The sequence below is a fragment of the Orycteropus afer genome, unplaced genomic scaffold (assembly GCF_000298275.1).
Source record: "Orycteropus afer afer isolate SDZICR_OR568_19922 unplaced genomic scaffold, OryAfe1.0 scaffold00136, whole genome shotgun sequence".
In the NCBI taxonomy this organism is placed as follows: Eukaryota; Metazoa; Chordata; class Mammalia; order Tubulidentata; family Orycteropodidae; genus Orycteropus; species Orycteropus afer.
Window position 1 is genome coordinate 1,803,882 of NW_006921723.1, and position 17,793 is coordinate 1,821,674.

Genomic DNA, 17,793 nt, shown 5'->3' on the forward strand with positions numbered 1-17,793 from the left:
ATCTATCCTTCCAAGCATTTATTTTTTTAATCTATCCATTCATCTCATGTCATCCGTCTATCCAGCCACCACCCGTTCATTCATACAAATATGTACCCATTTATGCTTCCAATCATCTGCCCATCTTTCCTTTATCTCTTTATCTTTTAATGCCCCCAACCACCCATCAAACCATCCAACCACCATCTAGCAAAACAGAGGACTCTCCAGATCAGCCCCCAGGTCTCCATGTCCCTAGCCCCCTAGTCCCTCCCTCTCCAAGCCCATCCACCAGCCTGGCTCACTTGCTGTCCAGCAGGTCCATGATGGGTTGCAGCACATTGTCGGCATCCTGGGCCACGCTGCTGCAGGCACTGGCTGGCACATTGCCTGTGCCCTTCACCTGGCTGAGGATGTCACCCATTTGCTTGACACACTCCTCAATGTGCGGCTGGAAGCTAAGGACACAGAGGGGAGCAGGTCAGAGGGACTCTGCTGGCTTCCCAGACGAAGGACTAGATGAAGTCCTCAGAACTTGATCTCTGGACCTTGACCTTGTATCATCAGCACTTAGGGAGCCATGGTCAATATTAGAATAAGGAAGTAGGGGCACAACAACAGCCGTGTCAGCCATCATTTTCACTCTGCTAAGCCATTCACCTGTACTGTTCATTTCATTCTCACAATCCTACAAAGGTACTATTATCATTATCTTCACTTTACAGATGCATAATCTAAGGTTGAGAGAGGTTAAGTGATCTGCCCTTGGCCACGTAGCTAATTATCGATGGAGCCAGGATTTGAACTCAGCTCCACCTAATTCTGAATCTGAGGTCTCCACCACTACATCTACTAAGCCTCTGGATGCCCCAGGCTCAGAGGACTGGGGGCTGCCCACCCCCTACCCTGCCCCTAGCCCTGGAGATGCCCCCACCTGGTAGCAAACACCCGGCTGAGCTCATCCAAGACATTGTTGAGTTTCACCTGAAGCTCCTTCAAAATGTCACTGGCCTCGGCATCCAGCTGAGGAGAAGGAGGCATGTTAGGTCTGGTTCTGGATTATGCATATTCCTGGCATTTCCTCATTTAACCCACGGAAGAGGGTATTGAGGGGCTGGAGAAGAAACTGAGGCACAGACAGTCAAGCAGCTTGCTTGGGTTTGAGGGAGACACAGGGGTGGCAGTGATCCTGCCCCATCTCCAACCCCTCCTGGACTCCACCTCACCTCCTTCCCACCCATGGCTTCAAACATCTTTTCCAGCTGAACTCGTAGCTGTTGAGTGTTGTTCATGAGGATGCAGGGCTGGGGATGGGAAGAGAGAGAGAGTCAGAGCTCGGGACCCCTCCCCAAAGCCTCCCCCACCCACTGCCAAGGCTCTCAGTGATGGATTTGGGGTCTGGATCTGGAGGAAGCTGGGGTCTCAAAGTGGGGTCTGAGAATGGAGAAGACAGCATCTGGGCCCAGGTTCCTGGGGGCTGCTGGAGAATTTCTAGGGGCTGAGGGGCAGACAGGGAGAAGGACTAAAGTAATTTCCACAAGGGTCTGAGCTGGACCTGGTAGGTCTAGGAGGGAGGCTGGTTCTCTGGGAGTGCTAGGAAGGGTATTAGTTGTCACATACACACATTCTCCTACTCAGACTCAAAGCTGTGCACATCATCCACTCTGAAATTTTCATGCACAAAAATGATCAGAGCAGGGGATGGAATCAGGGTTAGGGCTGAGGTTGGGATGAAGGCTGGGATTGAAGTTGAGGTTGGGATTAAGTTTGGATTTAAGCTTGGCATTGGTGATGTCATTGAGGTTGGAGTTGAGGTTGGGGTCAAGGTTGGGGTTGGAGTTGAAGTGGGGGTTGGAGTCAGGGTCATGGTTGGGACTGAGGTCAGAGTTGGCAATGTGATCAGTATTGGAATCAGGGCTAGAGTTGAGGCTGGGATTGAAGTTGGGTTGGGGTGGTGTTAGTAGTGATGCCATTGAGGTTGGAGTTGAGGTTAAGGTCAACAAATTGAAGGGATATTGTCTCATATCCAGATGCATGCACACAGTCAGAATACCTCAGGCATGACACATAGTCACACATACACACACGCTCACACACACACTATACCCAATCAGTCAATACAGTCAGACAGTACACAGACACATGCACTGAGATTCTACACACCCAGACACACGCAACTGGACACACTCAGACCACACACACACACACACACACATTCACACTATATCATTAATACAATCAGACACACACAGAAACCAAGGGTCAGTGTCTCGGGAAGGATTGAGCCCTAGGGGTGCTGGGTGAGGCAGACAGAGGGAAGGGACAGGGCCCCCCCCAGGTCACCACTTTCTCCTTCTCCTTGGAGCAGTAGGAGGCAAAGTCCTTGGAGATGATGTCTGCATACTGGAGAAGCACGTTGCTGATGGTCTGGGAAGGACACAGAGTTGGTGGGGCAGTGGATGAGAGAGAGGAAAGACTGGGTCAGGGTGGCCCCAGGTCACCACATCCCCCAATTGCTGCTAGTGGGATGAACCTGAACGCTTGTTAATACCAAAGATAGCCTATTGGCCTGGACAAATTGTCCACCCAGGATGACCACTGAGACCCAGGCTGATCCATATGAGGAGACACCATGAGATGAAGACAACATTTTATGTGGTCCCACCAAATATTTTTCAGAATAACCAACCATCATATTAACTCAGCCCCAACCACAAATCTGACCTGATAATCTCTCAATTCTTAGCTGCAATCTCCAACTTCAATCTAGTCTATAGCCAATCTAATCAACTCCAACCCAGTCCAGTGACCACAGTCTCCACACGCACCCCAATGTCCATCCAAACTCTACATAAATCCTAACACTCATTCCAACCTCAATGCCAAACCAAATATCCACCCTAATAGTAACTCTAAACCCCAGCCTCAAATGAAACTAATTTAATCACAACTCTGACCTCAAATCCAACCTCAGTGATTATCACCAACCACAATCTCAACCCCAATCTCAATCCATCACCAAACTCAACCTAACTTCAACCTCAACTCCAACCTCAACCCCAACCCCAACCCCAATGACACTGGCAACCCCAACTTCAACCCCAACTCCAACCTCAACCCTGACCTCAACTCCAGCCCCAACCCTGATTCCAACCCCAAGCTCAATTCCAACCTCAACTCCAACTTCAGTGACATCACCAACTGCAATCTCAACTCCAATCTCAACTCAAACCTTAATGACATCATCAATCCTAACCTTAAACTTAACCTTAACTCCAACCTCAAACCAATCCCCAACCCCAACTCCAATTTGTATAACATCATCAACTCCAACCTAACCTCAACCTCAATTCCAGCCTCAACCCTAACCCTGACCCTAACTCCAGCCTCAATCCTGACCCCAATGCAAGCCCCAACCCAGACCCCAACTCAAGTCCCAACCCTGACCCCAACCTCAAACACAATCCCACTCCTGACCCCATTCTGCACCTTGGCAAAGCGCCTCATGTAGTGTCCCACAATCTGGGGGTCAGGGCACTCGAGTTTCTTGATGATCTCAAAGCTCTGGTTGAGTTGGGAGAAGACATCCACCACAGAGCAGGAGAACAGGGCATGCTCCGAGGTTTGCTGGAACTGCAGTGGGATAGAGGCCAGCAGGGAGCAGAGGGGTCAGAGCCAATGTGCCCCAGGGCCCTTCCTTCCCACTCTTCTTGGGAACATCCAGAGACCAGGGTCAATGGCTGCAGCATCTGCTGGACTGAATGTGTACATGACCAGGCTGTTGAATGCCCCCTGCTCTGGGATGTGATGTGTAAGGCAGAGTCAACTTAGAGCCAACCTCTATAAGTGGACACAGGGACCATATGGTTGGAGAAGGGGACCAGGGTCAAGCTTAATGAACTCCAATTCCATGTTTTTTGAATCAACAAAAGACTTTGAAAATTTTGAATGAGAGAAAGAATGGCAGACCCCTTTCAGAGACTGGCCCCATCCCAAGGCAATTTTGCTCATCGAACCCCAGAGGGAATAAGGCCACTGTGGGTGGACTGGGAGCTTGGTCATGGGTCTATCCCTTACCCCATCCTTCTTGTCTCGCTCCAGGGCCCCATGCAGGAAATCCCGGGACACCTCCTCATTCTCATCAAGCCACTGGATGACAAAGGGCTCAAACCACCTGGAATGCAACAACTAGGGTGAGGCTTGGTCACCTCTTGCCCCACTCACCCTCTGCTCCGCCTGGTTCCAGTCCAGCACTGGATGTGCTGGTGGCAGCCTCCATTCCTGTCTTGCTTTCCCTCTAATGCATCCTGTGACCTTCCATGGCTTCTCCCCTGTTCCCCTCCCCAACCAGGACTCGTTTTTTTTTTTTTTCATCCATTAAAAAGATAGAGCAGCTACTGTCAGAGCAAGGCCCAGCCTTTCGGGAATCCTGGTTCAGATAAACCCAATCCCAACCTTGGGTAAGCAGGCTTGCTCTCTGAGGTCCCCTTTCCTATACATTAGAAGAGCATCTATGCCACAACACAGCTGTAAGCAGTGAATAAAATCACATAGTAGGTCTTCGGTAAATGGCAGCCATTCTCCTATTCTCCAACACAGCATGGAATCTAATATCCCAAGTTCAAATCCTGGCTCTGTCACTTACTGGACCTCATGTTGGACCAGCTGGTCATTCATCTTGGATGGATGGATAGATGGGTGGATAGCTGGACAGGTGGGAGAATGAATGAATGTATGGAAGGGTAAGTGATGAATGATGCATAAGAAAGTGATGGTTTTCTCACCCACACACTGGGAATTATAATGATCCCATCTTACAGAATTATCTAATGGATTAAATGAGGAAAAGCATATGGGACTATTCAGCATAGTTACTGTTCTTGTTATGACGATTAATTTTCAGGGCTATAGGAATCCACAATCCAATGGCTGGGAGTCAAGAAAACTGGGCTTGAGCCCCACCTGTTTCCCTGGCTCCCAGATGACCCCAAGTAATCAGCCCTCCTCTCTGGATCTCATCCTAGTTTTTGGTTCTTTAGTCCTGGCTTGGGCTTGGAGCAGCGGACTTACGTGGGGTACTCAGGCACGCGGTCTTTGAAGGCAGGAAGTTCCGCCACATACTCATTGTACAGCCACTTGACTTTGAAGTGGAGGTTCATGTAGTCAGCGCTCTTGCAGAGGCGATGCTTGTCATGCTCTAGTGAGGGTGAGGGGGTGCAAGAAGGGGGCCGCTCAGCCAGGGGGGTCTGCCACCCTCAGCCTGTCCACTCTGACCATCACTGAGGGCCAACCTCAGGCATGAGGGTCCAGAATACTCCAAGCCTTGGAGGGGACATTGGGGTACAAATAAATGTCATAACCAGGCTAGAAGACTTGAGGGTGGGGGGCTCACCTTCCATGGCGTACTTCATGTCCTGAGCAAACAGATTCCACATCACTTCAGCACTGATTTTACCGACGTTCAGCTCCTGGGGAAACCTGGCAAAGGTCACAGGAGTATGAAACCTGGGCAGATGGAAGCCAGATGGCATAGACTGCTTTGCTCTTACCTGCCCCAGAGGGCAGTGTAGGACAGGGCAGGGGAGGGGGAATCCATATTCAAGTTTTCTTATAGCCACTGACTTGCTGAGGGATTCTATATGAAGACCCTGTTTCTCCCAGAGCCTCCAACCACCCACCTATCCATCTCTCTAACCATCTATACATTACCGCTCATCACTCCTCCATCTGTACACCCATCCATTCACCTACCTGTCCAAGTGCATTGCAGTGAATTGTTTCTGTATGGCTCTTCTAGTGATGATCTTGTAACTCCCACAAAATGATTAAATGGAACTATGCAAATAATGCTCTTGTGGCCCACCAAGCATATTGGACAGTTTTTGCTAATGCAAATAATGTGCATGGAACCCTTGTACGGGGTTGGTCAGTTTTGCCTTCCCACTAAACTTCAAGGGAGCTGATCCCAGAGGTTGGATGTGGGGACATCACTAACAACAGGAAGAAAAGCCAGCAGTGGAGCATGTCCTTTGGACCAAGGGTCCCTGTACTGATAACTCCTTAGACCCAAGAGACAGAGAAATGTAACACTGAAGACAGCACAAGATGTGAGAAGCACAGGAACAGGCGAGGCTCGTTGACTCACAGAGCAGGAGCACTGATCACCTCCGGGCAGGAGGCTTCCTGGAGGAGTGGGGTGCCTCTGGGCACTTATTAGAAGAGCTAAAGAGCTTTGTAGGGCAGAGATGAGGGTCGAGGGCTGAGGGCCAAGGTCCGAGAGTGAGAGCCAAGAGCTGAGAGAGAGGCCTGCCTACAGGCACAGCTAAGAGGAAGCTATCCTGATCAAAGAACTGTATCCTGAGTCATATCTGTTACTTCCAAGTTGATTCCTGATCCTGAATTGTAACCTGTTACTTCCCTAATAAACCTCATAATTGTGAGTATGGTCTATGAGTTCTGTGTGGCCATTTCAACAAATTATTTTTATTTATTTATTTTAAATTTTTTTTTTATTGTGATTTGGGTGAAAATTTACAGAGCAAATACACTTTCCATACAGTAGTTCACATATACTTTGTCTTATGACATTTACCACAATTTACCGCAATGCAAGATCTCCCCTCCCACTTCCTCCCGATAGTTACCTCTTCCCTGTGTCTATCCCTTTATGGACTCCTGCCCCCTGAGCTGTCTCCCTGTGCATAAGCAGCCCTTCTTTCTCCATGAGTGTTCTCTCCAAGGAGAGTATCCACCTCAGGTAAATGTTCAACTCACATGCCTGTCTATTGTTTGGCTAGAAGCCACAGGCATGGGTTCAATTCCAGACCTGAAAGGCAGCTAGGGGCCATAGTCTCAGTGGTTCCACCAGGCTCTATCAGACCAGCAAACCTGGTCCCCCCCTTTTTTTTTTTCCAAATGATTTTGAGTTTTGTTCCACATTGTTCTCCCTCACTATCCAGGATCTCCTACATAGATCCTCTTCCAGGTGGTTGACAGTAGTAGCCGGGTACCTCTAGTTCTTCTGGTCTCATAGTCATATAGGCTGCAGATCAGATGGTGTACCAGTCGTTAAGACTAATTGTTTCCATGAATTTTTGGTTTTCTTCATTCTTTGCTCTGGATGAGGAGAGACCCATTGTTGCATCTAGATGGCAGCTTGCAAGCTTTTAAAGATTCCAGTAGCTGTTTGCCACAGTAGGAGGTGGAACAATGATTTGTGTAGTATGTTATACCAATTGAGCTTGACGTCCTCTGCGACTATGGTCCCGAGCCCACAGGTTCAACTGCTTGGTCTCTCTGGGTAGCTGGCTGTGACCAAGCAGTGACTACAATCTTGACCCTCATTTCAACAAATTATTAAACCCAGCAGAGAAGTAGAGAGTGCTATGGGAGACTCCACTCATCCAGCCCACCATCCTTTAACCCACTCATTCATTACTTACTTACCCATTCATCCACCCATCTATCATTTACCTATCGATCCATCCGTTTATCCATCCATCCATCCCTCTGTCTAGTTATCCATTTATTACCCATTCATCTATCTACCACCTACCCACCTATCCCTCTACTCATCCATCTATCCATCCATTGATCTAGCCACCTATTCATACATCCATCCATCCACCTACCTACTTGTCCATCCATCCATCCATCCATTTATCCATCCTTCAGCCTATTCGTTTAAAATCCCTGGCTTGACTTACTTTACATTTAAGTAACTGGAAAATATTAGCAACCCAGAGTTAGGGGTCCCTCTAGTGCTCTGGTAGTATAGTGCCTAAGGCACTTGACTGCTAACCAGAAGGCTGGTGGTTCAAACCCACCAGCCACTCCTTGGAAGGAAGGTTGGGCAATCTACTTCCGTAGCGATACTGCCTCAGAAACCCAAGGAGGGACTGTTAAAGTCAGATCCAATTCCACAGCACATAACAACACAACAACTAGTGCTCACGTTGGGGAAATACAAGAAAACACAATAGCTCATTCAACTACATATAGATGCATATTTCTACAGACCATAGACTCACATAAACTCACAAATCAAAATTGTATATATACTCACATACAATTACACAATATCACATATTGAAGTGCATTCCACAATTATACACAAATACACACCTAAATCCCTAGACTACAACTATACACAAAATTACATATACTCACATACTCACACATATGATATATAATACAATTAGACATGGTTACTTTTACACAAGACACAATGTTGTATGGACATTCACCTGATGATCCTCAGATAATTAAATGCACAGACACACTACTCACTGGTTGAGGCAAGGAGTATAGGAATTCTTGTCTTCTTCAATGATGGACACTATGAGGGTGATCAGCTTGGACCAAAAGTCAAGGTTCTTGATGCTGGGGCCCTGTTCCTCTGGAGGAACCTCCCCCTTCTTGGCCTGAAAGACAAAGTAGAAACATTGGTCACAAGGGGCCAGGGGAGGGTGCATCAATTAGTTCATTAATGAGGTGCAGGAGGTTGATGAGGAAGGGACCTCATCAACATGTGTGTGTTTCAGGTGAGAGGTCTGCATGGAAAAGAACTGAACTCATGCAAACTGGCTTAAACAGAGCCCATACTAATGCAGCTCAAGTTAAGTAGACTTAGCTCTTAAAACCGAATGGAAATGAATGGAATTTAACTTAGTTAAATAGACTCAATCCCACTAAACCAAATGTAACTGAAGTGAATTCAAATCAAGCCCACTTAGCTTAACAGAAGTTAACTTTCTTCAGAGTCAAATCAATGGAACTGGACTTGGGACCAATTCTACTGGATGGAGTAAAAGTAAACTTTACTGGATTGAATTCAAATCAAGTTAACTCAATTGGATTGAACACAATCAATTCTTCTAAGATCAACATCAGCCTAAATCAAATAGTGGAAATAAACTGACCTCAACTGAACCCAATACAACTCAACTCAACCTAACTCCATCTAACTGAACCCAACCAAATTCAATCCAACCCAATCTATCTCATCCCAACCCAATTCTCTTTATTTCCACCTCAATCTAACTTGAGTTAACTACTGGAAATATGTGTACCTGAACTCAACTGAAAGGAGGTTTGGTGGCATAGTGCCTAAGGCATCTGACTGCTAGCCAGAAGGTTGGCAGTTCAAGCCCACCAGCCACTCCATGGAAGGAAGACTGGGAAATCTACTACCGTAAAGATTTACCACCTTGGAAACCCAAGGGGGGTTGCTATGAGTCAGAATTGACTCAATGGTAGTGAGTCTGGAGTTTGTTTTTTGGTAAACTCAACTGAAGTAAGTACAGTTCAACCAAACTCAACTGAACTTAACTGTACCTAACTCATCAAATTCAGTTCATCCTAACTTAAGTCAACTCAGTGAAGAGAAACTTCAACTCAAGGCAAATGAATGAAAGTGATTGAATTTGTAAATACAATTCAGTTCTTCTCCCTAACTAGTAATTTTAACTTAAGTGAAACTAAACTCAATTTAATCTAGTTCAGTTCAACCCAGTTAAACAAAAAATGACTGTCAATTCAAATCAACTGAACGTAAATGAATAGAATGAAATAAAATTGATGTGAACGCATTTTTCGCGTTATCACCTATCGAAAGCCCAAGCAAGAGTAGGGACCGTCTCTGGCTCCCACAGTCTCCTGTGCACCCCCCATCTCTGTACTAATCACCCTGGGTTGTAAATATCCAATTTGTGCACCCTTCCCTTCTACTAAATTATAAGCTCCTTGAAGCCTTATTTATAACCTGGGGACATTGTATGTGTAGACAAATGTCTGCTGAAAGATCTCAAATAAACTGAGTTAAATTACATTCAATAAATTCAACTCAACTCAACATTCACTGAGCAGAAACTGTGTGAGGTACATTATATTATACCAAACTCAACTGAGCTTAACTCAGAGTTCACTGACAGATACTTTGTGCCAAGTGCTAAGCACTTAACTATATTTTATCTAATGCTTGTTTTCATTGCTGTTGAGTCGGGCCTGACTCATAGAGACCCCTCCTTGGGCTTCCGAGGCGGTATCACTACAGAAGTAGATTGCCCAACCTTCCTTTCAAGGAGTGGCTGGTGGGTTTGAACCGCCGGCCTTCTGGTTAGCAGTCAAGTGCCTTAGGTACTACACTACCAGAATGCTTATATATCATTAAATCTTCTCCTTAACTCTGAGATGTGGGTTTATGACCCTCATTTTAGAGAAGAAATGGATGTCCAGAGCAGTTAAATCACTTGGGAAGGACTTGGGCCATGGTCTGGTTGGCACCCACTATTCCCTTCTGTACCAGACAAGGTCCTCACCGGGTCTGTCTGATACTCCCGGCTGTAGAGTTCATGACAGTTGTTGAAGATGTACTCATAAGTAGAGTTGAGGCAGGCTTTTACACAATCCTTCACCACCTGGCTAGCGCGGGGCGGGCTCTGGAGTTCTTGCACCTGGAGGCAGGAAGACAGGCATAGGTGGACACAGCTGTGACAGGAAGTGCCCAGGAAGTGGCTATAGGAGGTTCAGTAGTATGAAAGCAGAAGGTCACTTGGAAAATGCACCACTCTTCAAGAGAAATGTTACTTGGTCTGGGAGCTGGGAGTTTGGAAAATCCAGAAGGCTTGTTGGAGAGCTAATGGGTTTGGGTGCCCTTTCCTACCTTCATCCGAAAGAAGGTGATGCTGGTGAGAAGATCCACAGTGGATTTGAGGTCCTGGAGTCTCTCCGGGCTGCTGGCTGGGAAATTATTCTGTTGGGAATGAGAGGAGATGAGGAGTTACAGAAGGCTAAGGGAGGAGGGGGATAATCTGTCAGTTTGTCATCCTGTGATTGCTGGTGTGGTGCTGTGATGATGGAAACTATGCCACTGTTATGTCAAACAGCAGCAGAGTCCATAGTGGACAGGTTTCAGCGGGGCTTCAGACTAAGACAGATTACGAAGAAAGGCCTGGTGAGTTACTTCTGAAAATTAGCCAATAAAAACCTTATGGATCATAATAGAATACTGTCCAAAGTAGTGCTGGCCTTTGAAATCTTTAGTTCTTTCACTTTATTATTTCCTCTCTTCATTTTAGTTGTTCTCCACTCAAGAGCAAGTTTCAAGGTGTCTTCTGACATCTATTTTGGTCTTTTCTCTTTTTTCCTTCTTTTTAGTGACCTTTTTCTTTCTTCATGTATGATATCCTTGATGTCATCCCATAACTTGTCTAGTCTTTTGTCATTGGTGTTCAGTGCATCAAATCTACTCTTCAGATGGTCTCTAAATTCAGGTGGGATATACTTAAGGTTGCATTTTGGCTCTCATAGACTTGTTTTAATTTTCTTCAGCTTCAACTTCAACTTGCATAAGAGCAATTGCTGGTCTGACCCACAGTTGGCCTCTGTCCTTGTTCTGACAGATGATATTGAGCTTCTCCATTGTCTCTTTCCACAGATGTAGTTGATTTGATTGTTGTATATTCCATCTGTCACAGTCCACGTGTACAGTCGCTGTTTATGTTATTGAATAAAAGGTATTTGCAATGAGTAAGTCGTTGGTATTGCAAAACTCTATCATGCAATCTCTGGCATCATTTTTATCACCAAGGCCATATTTTCCAACTACTGATGCTCCTTCTTTGTTTCCAACTTTTCCATTCCTGTCACCAGTAATTATCAATGCATCTTGATTGTATGTTTGGTCAATTTCAGACTGCAGACATTGGTAAAAATCTTCTATGTCTTCATTTTTTTGGCTTTAGTGGTTGGTGTGCAGATTTGAATAAGAATAGAAAATGCCCAGCATTTCAGCAGCTGAAAGAACTGAAGACAAATTCAAGCATCAAGTTGCAATATTCAAGGATCCTGTGGGAAAATATTGAATGATACAAGAAGTATCAAAAGATGATGGAAGGAAAAAAAGAAAAGAAAAATAGCTATAAAAGAAGGAAAATAAAAGAAGATGATTATGATGATGGAAGGAATACACAAAGTCACTCATCAAAAAGAATGAGTCCACATTCAACCATTTCAGGAGGTAGCATATGATCAAGAACTGATGGTATTGAAGAAAGAAGACCAAGCTGCCTGAAAGCACTGGTGAAAAACAAGGCTCCAGGAATTAACAGAATATTCATGGAGGTGTTTCAACAAATGCGTGCAGTGCTAGAGGCACTCACTCATTTATGCCCTAAAATTTGGAAGACAGCTACCTGGCTAACCAACTGGGAAGATCCATATTTGTGCCCATTCCAAAGAAAGGTGATCCAACAGAATGTGGAAACTATTGAACGATATCATTAAAATAACCCACAAATAAAATGTGGCTGAAAATAGTTCCAAAATGGTTGCAGCAATACATTGATAGGGAAACTTCCAAAAATTCAAGCCAGACTCAGAAGAGGACATAGAATGAGGAATATCTTACTAATGTCAGATGGATCTTGGCTGAAAGCAGAGAATACAAGAAAGATGTTTACCTGTGCTTTACTGACTACGCAAAGGCATTCAACTGTGTAGATCATAACAAATTATGGATAAGTTTGAGAAGAATGGGAATTCCAGAACACTTAATAGCACTCATGAGGAACCTGTATATAGACCAAGAGACAGTCATTCAAACAGAACAAGGGGATACTGCATGGTTTACAATCAGGAAAGGTGTACATCAGGGTTGTAGCCTTTCACCATACTTATTCAGTCTGTATGCTGAGCAAATAATCTGAGAAGCTGGACTCTATGAAGAACATGGCATAAGGATGGGAGGAAGACTCTAACAACCTGCCATATGCAGATGATACAAACTTGCTTGCTGAAAGTGAAGAGTACTTGAAGCACTTACTGATAAACATTGAAGACTATAGTCTTCAGTACACATTACACCTCCATATAAAGAAATAAAAAATCCTCACAATTGGACCAATAAGCAGCAGTATGATAAAGGGAGAAAAGCTACAAGTTGTCAAGGATTTCATTTTACTATTGGATACATAATCGACGCCCACAGAAAAGTCAGCCAAGGAATCAAATGTGTGCTTACTTTGGCAGTGCATATACTAATGTTGGAACAACACGGAAATTAGCATGGCCCCTGTACAAGGATGACATGCAAATTCGTGAAGCATTCCATATTTTTAAGATAAGCACATACTGAATGTATATGTGCATCATGTGTTAGGAAATAAAATTATTTTGCTGCCAAAAAAGAAAAAAAAAAATCAAATGTTGCATTGCCCTGGGCAGCTCTGCTTTAAAAACCTCTTTAAAGTGTTAGAGAGCAAAGATGTCACTTTGAAGACTAAGGTGTGCATGACCTAAGACACTTTTCAACAGCCTCACGTGCTTCTGCAAGCTGGACAATGAATAAGGAAGACTGCAGAAGAATTGATGCCTTTGAATTATTATGCTGTCAAAGAATACTGAATATACCATGGACTGCCAGAAGGACAAACAAATTTGTCTTGGAAGAAGTACAGCCAGAATGCTCCTTAGAAGCAAGAATGGCCAGACTTTATCTCATCTACTTTCGTCATGTTGTCAGATGGGATTAGTTTCTGGAGAAAGACATCATGCTTGGTAAGTGAGACGGTCAGTGAAAAAAGGGAAGACCCTCAATGAGATGGATGGACCCAGCAGCCGCAACAATGCGTTCAAGCACGGCAGCAGTTGTGAGGAAGGTGCAGGACCAGGCAGGGTTTCGTTCTCTTGTACACAGGGTTGCCATGAGTCGAAACTGACAGCACAGCACCTAAGAGCAAGGTTGGGAGGCACTCCAAAAACAGAGGCCACAACAATGGACTCCAACATATGGACAACCATGAAGATGGGGCAGGACCAGGCCATGCTTCATTCTGTTACGCACAAGGTTGCCACGAGTTGGAGTTGAGTCAATGGTAACTAACAACAATAAAACAAGAGTTCCCCCATTTCAGGAGGCGGGTTGGGGGTCAAGGAGAGCACCTTGAAACAGTGGAGGGTCAGCTTGGATGCACCAAGCACTTTGGGACAGGTACCGTCCACATACGTGTTCGTGTATCTGAGGAAGGCACTCCACATGTAAATGTGGGTCCTGCCAAGCATGCACCTGCTGGCAGCTGTCCCTTCCCGGCACACACATGTGGGGGCAAGCCTGTCATCATGCGTGGGGCTCTTACCCGGTACATGGAGAGGTCGATCCGCAGCGAGTTATGTAGCTGGTCCAGGAGTTTCACAAAGCGCTCTTTCTGAGGAGGCAGGAGAGGTGGGAAGACGGATGGAGGAGAAGATTCAGAGGCTGAATGCAGCAGCTAATGGTGGCCACCTGACTGGCCAAGCACTCTATACACTAAATGCACCACTTCCACCATAGAACTGAGCCCTCATCACATTAGTTTCCATTCTACAGAGGGGTAAACTGAGGCTCAGAGAGAGAAAGTGACTGGTGTAAAGTCACACAGCAACTCAGGTCCAGATTGCGGGCCTGGGTATCACAGAAGGTCTTTCCAGCATGGGGTTGGACTCTCCCTACTCCCCGAGTCCTGGCCCCTGAAACTGACCCCAAAGTTGGAGGCGGCGAAGCGGTCAGAGGCAGACACGTTGGTGGAGGCGGTGGTGTGGGCATAGTAGGCGTTGATGTTGGCGAGTAAAGTGCTCATGACTGCAGGCACCCCGGGGCACATGTACTTGGAGGAGAGGCAGGCAAAGTGGCTGGCGGAAGGGAGCAGGAGGAAGTGGGCCCAACGTCTAGCCAGGATGGGGTACATTCCCCCAAGTATCCTCAAGACAGCATGTGAGAGATCCCCCTGGCACCCCAACCATTCCCCTTTCCCTTGCCCAATTCTGCCCTCAGTTTCTCTCTGTCTCTTTCTTTCTATCCACCTTGGTTGCCCTGTCTTGCCACTAACTCCCCTCTCTCTTCCCTGTCACTCCATTCCCCAGCACACTCTAATCAACAAGGGAATTACACCCCCCCCACACACACATACATTCCCCCACACACACATATATTCTCTCTGGCTCCTCCTCCCAAGAAGCCCTCCCACTCCAGATCTGGCCAAGGTCCACTTAGTGACTTTTCCCACTCCAGTTTTCTGCACGTCCCTCTCATGCCCAGCCCAGCCTGCAGCCTCACGTCATGGCTTGGTAGATGGACTCGACACCGTAACGCATGGCGAACTCATCCACAATCTCCTGGGCTGTCTCATCATAGTAAACCTTCCAGGCATCGTCACCCTTGGCATCTGGGATCTTCACTACCCCGTTGTTCTGCACATCCGTCACAAAGTGAAACAGGTTCTGCCATGGGGGTAGGGGATGATGAGGTATTGTCATGGGGAGTGACAGGGGATGAGAGGGGAGCAGAGTTCTCTGGGTCTGATGAAGCTCACATCATCCATCCATTTACTCATTCATTTCTTTATTCACTAATTCATGTATGCTTGCATCCACTCACTCACTCATCCATCCATTCAACTACCTCACAGTTCACCACATCTATCTTTCCAACAATTCAACCACATATCCATCTGTCCATTCATCCACGTACCCACCCATTCATCTGTCTGCCTGTCCATCCATCATCCACCCACCCACCCATCCATCCAACTACCCAAAAATTCACCCATCTGCTCTTTCATCCTTCTAATAATTCAACCACACATGCATCCACACTATCCATCCACCAACAACTTAATCTGCCCACCCAACAGTTCTTCCTTCCACCCATTCAGCCATCCATCCACCCACTCTATCCACACATTAGTTTACCCATCCATGCATTATCTGTCCATCTGTCTACTCGTTCATACATCCATTCATCTACCCCAAGATTCACCCATCCACTCAACTGTCCTTCTCATAGTTAGCCCACATCTATCTGTTCATCCATCTGTCCATAACATGCTTTCATCCATCCACCCACCTTACATCTGTACATCTGTTCATCATCCACCCCCATGCATCCACCCATCAACTCATCTATCTGTCCACCCACAGAGTTATCCATGCATCTACTCATCATTCATTTATTCATTAAACCATTCATTAGCTCAACAAACTGAGTTCTGGGGATAGAGTTCTCTCCAGGAACCCCTAGACAGCTGGAAGAGACAGATGCTGATACAAACAGGAACAGATAGGGGGATCTGGAACTGGGGAACAAGAATGTGCCTATAAAGTCTAGGATGGTTTCCCAGAGGAGGAGGCCTTTAAACTGGACCTTGATGTACAGGGAGAAGTTTTCCAGACGATGTAATGGTATGAGGAACAGTCACTGGAGCCTAGGAAGGTGTGGATGCTGTGACCAGAGAGAGAACGGTGGAGTTGGTGCAGGTAAGAATGGTGGATGGGAGGCAGTGTGGGAGACCATGGTGAGCCTCAGAGGCTGGACTGAGCAGTAGGCCTCACCTCGTGCAGACAGGTGTACTGGACATGGTAGGGGGCCACCTTCTCCTCGCCTTTGATCTCCACACTTATGTGAAGCCGGATGGCGCCCGATACAGCCGACTTGTCCGTCCGTTTGTCTGCAGTGCAGAGACGATGGCAGCATGAAAGGAAGAACTTCCCAATGTGCCCTGGGTTATGTTAATGTCTCCCTGGGTGGTGTGAGCAGTGTCTGCTAGCCAAAAGGTTAGAGGTTCGAGTCCACCCAGAGGCATTTCAGAAGAAAGGCTTGGCGATTTGCTGTTTTTTTTTTTTTTTTTAAACAGCTTTTTATTGTGATTTGGGTGAAAGTTTCCAGAGCAAATTGGTTTCCCAATCAACAACTCATACACATTTTGTGTACTGCAATCTGCCCAGTGTAACAGCTCTCTTTCCACTTCCTCCCTGTGTCTACTGCTTTCCTTTGTCCTTCTTTCCGACCCGTTCCTGCCTTCTGGGCTTTGTTCCTGGGCAAACGCTGCCATTTTGATTTCATACCTTTGAGTGTTCTAAGGAGTGCATACATTCTGCTTCTGGCATCTGCTTCTCAAAGATCACAGCCATTGAAAACCCTAAGGAGCACGTTACCGCTCTGACACACATGGGGTCCCCATGAGTCAGGGTTGGCTCAGTAGCAACTCACACTAGTATTTTAATGTGTGTCTATGTCTGTCTCCCATTCAGACTCCCTGAAATTAAGGCCCGATGTCTCGCCTCAAATTGGTTCCCCAGGCTTGTAACCCATTCTTTGCACTAGAATTCCTTAGACCTTCTCCCCACACTGGGACCTCAGACCTTATTTCCTCACTCAGATTAAGTTCCTGGGTCTATGTCTCTCTCCTTAGACTAGGAGACCTCAGCCCCACCTCTCTCTTAGACTGAGCTCCCACAGTCTGCCTCTTCTATCAGATTGAGTTCCCCAGAATCTAGTCTTCTTCTTAGATAAAGTTCTTAGACATAGATAGGTCTGTGTCTCCCTCCTCAAACTAGGATCCCAAGGCTTGCTTCCTGCCTCTCCCATCAGACTGGTCCTTAGACCCTCTCCTCCTCCCCGTAGAACTAAGAGGTTCCCTTCTCATCCTGGGTCCTTCCTGCCCATCAGATTGGGCTCATAGGCCCTGCCTCCCCCATCAGACTGGGCTCCTTGAATCCTCCTCCTCCTGACACTGTCTTTCCTGCCTGGCTGGCTCCCGGGCTGCCCTGTGCCTCTGCAGGACCCGCCCGCACTCACCCAGATTGTACCACACGTCCATCTCGCCGCTGAGCGTCCGCACCTCGATGATCGTCTGCCCCAGGAAGTCATCGGACTCCCTCTTGAACCGCTGCTTCACGCGGGATTTGATGTCATCATCCTCATCCCAGACTCGCACTTTGATGCGGTCCGAGGAGTTGTGACATTCACTGTGGGGTGGGGATGGGGCGAGCCAGGGTCAG

The 17,793-nt window shown here is 46.5% G+C and overlaps 1 protein-coding gene and 1 non-coding gene across 2 annotated transcripts in view; one reads left to right on the forward strand and one right to left on the reverse strand.

Annotated features, from left to right (window-relative positions):
• Positions 1 to 17,793, reverse strand: part of UNC13A (unc-13 homolog A) — a 66,658-nt gene that overhangs the window by 20,143 nt on the left and 28,722 nt on the right. The window contains exons 19-34 of the mRNA XM_042781591.1: positions 17,591 to 17,760; positions 16,345 to 16,460; positions 15,071 to 15,234; positions 14,496 to 14,646; positions 14,115 to 14,183; positions 10,643 to 10,732; positions 10,299 to 10,433; positions 8,269 to 8,402; positions 5,372 to 5,457; positions 5,050 to 5,176; positions 4,057 to 4,153; positions 3,469 to 3,612; positions 2,323 to 2,406; positions 1,206 to 1,283; positions 914 to 1,002; positions 285 to 437 (exon numbers count right to left, since the gene is read on the reverse strand). Coding sequence (XP_042637525.1) covers positions 285 to 437; positions 914 to 1,002; positions 1,206 to 1,283; positions 2,323 to 2,406; positions 3,469 to 3,612; positions 4,057 to 4,153; positions 5,050 to 5,176; positions 5,372 to 5,457; positions 8,269 to 8,402; positions 10,299 to 10,433; positions 10,643 to 10,732; positions 14,115 to 14,183; positions 14,496 to 14,646; positions 15,071 to 15,234; positions 16,345 to 16,460; positions 17,591 to 17,760 — 1,887 coding nt within the window. The remainder of the gene's footprint in view (positions 1 to 284; positions 438 to 913; positions 1,003 to 1,205; positions 1,284 to 2,322; positions 2,407 to 3,468; positions 3,613 to 4,056; positions 4,154 to 5,049; positions 5,177 to 5,371; positions 5,458 to 8,268; positions 8,403 to 10,298; positions 10,434 to 10,642; positions 10,733 to 14,114; positions 14,184 to 14,495; positions 14,647 to 15,070; positions 15,235 to 16,344; positions 16,461 to 17,590; positions 17,761 to 17,793) is intronic.
• On the forward strand, positions 12,993 to 13,096 carry LOC122150416. The gene has a single exon (XR_006163654.1). It is a non-coding gene; the product is annotated as a U6 spliceosomal RNA (small nuclear RNA).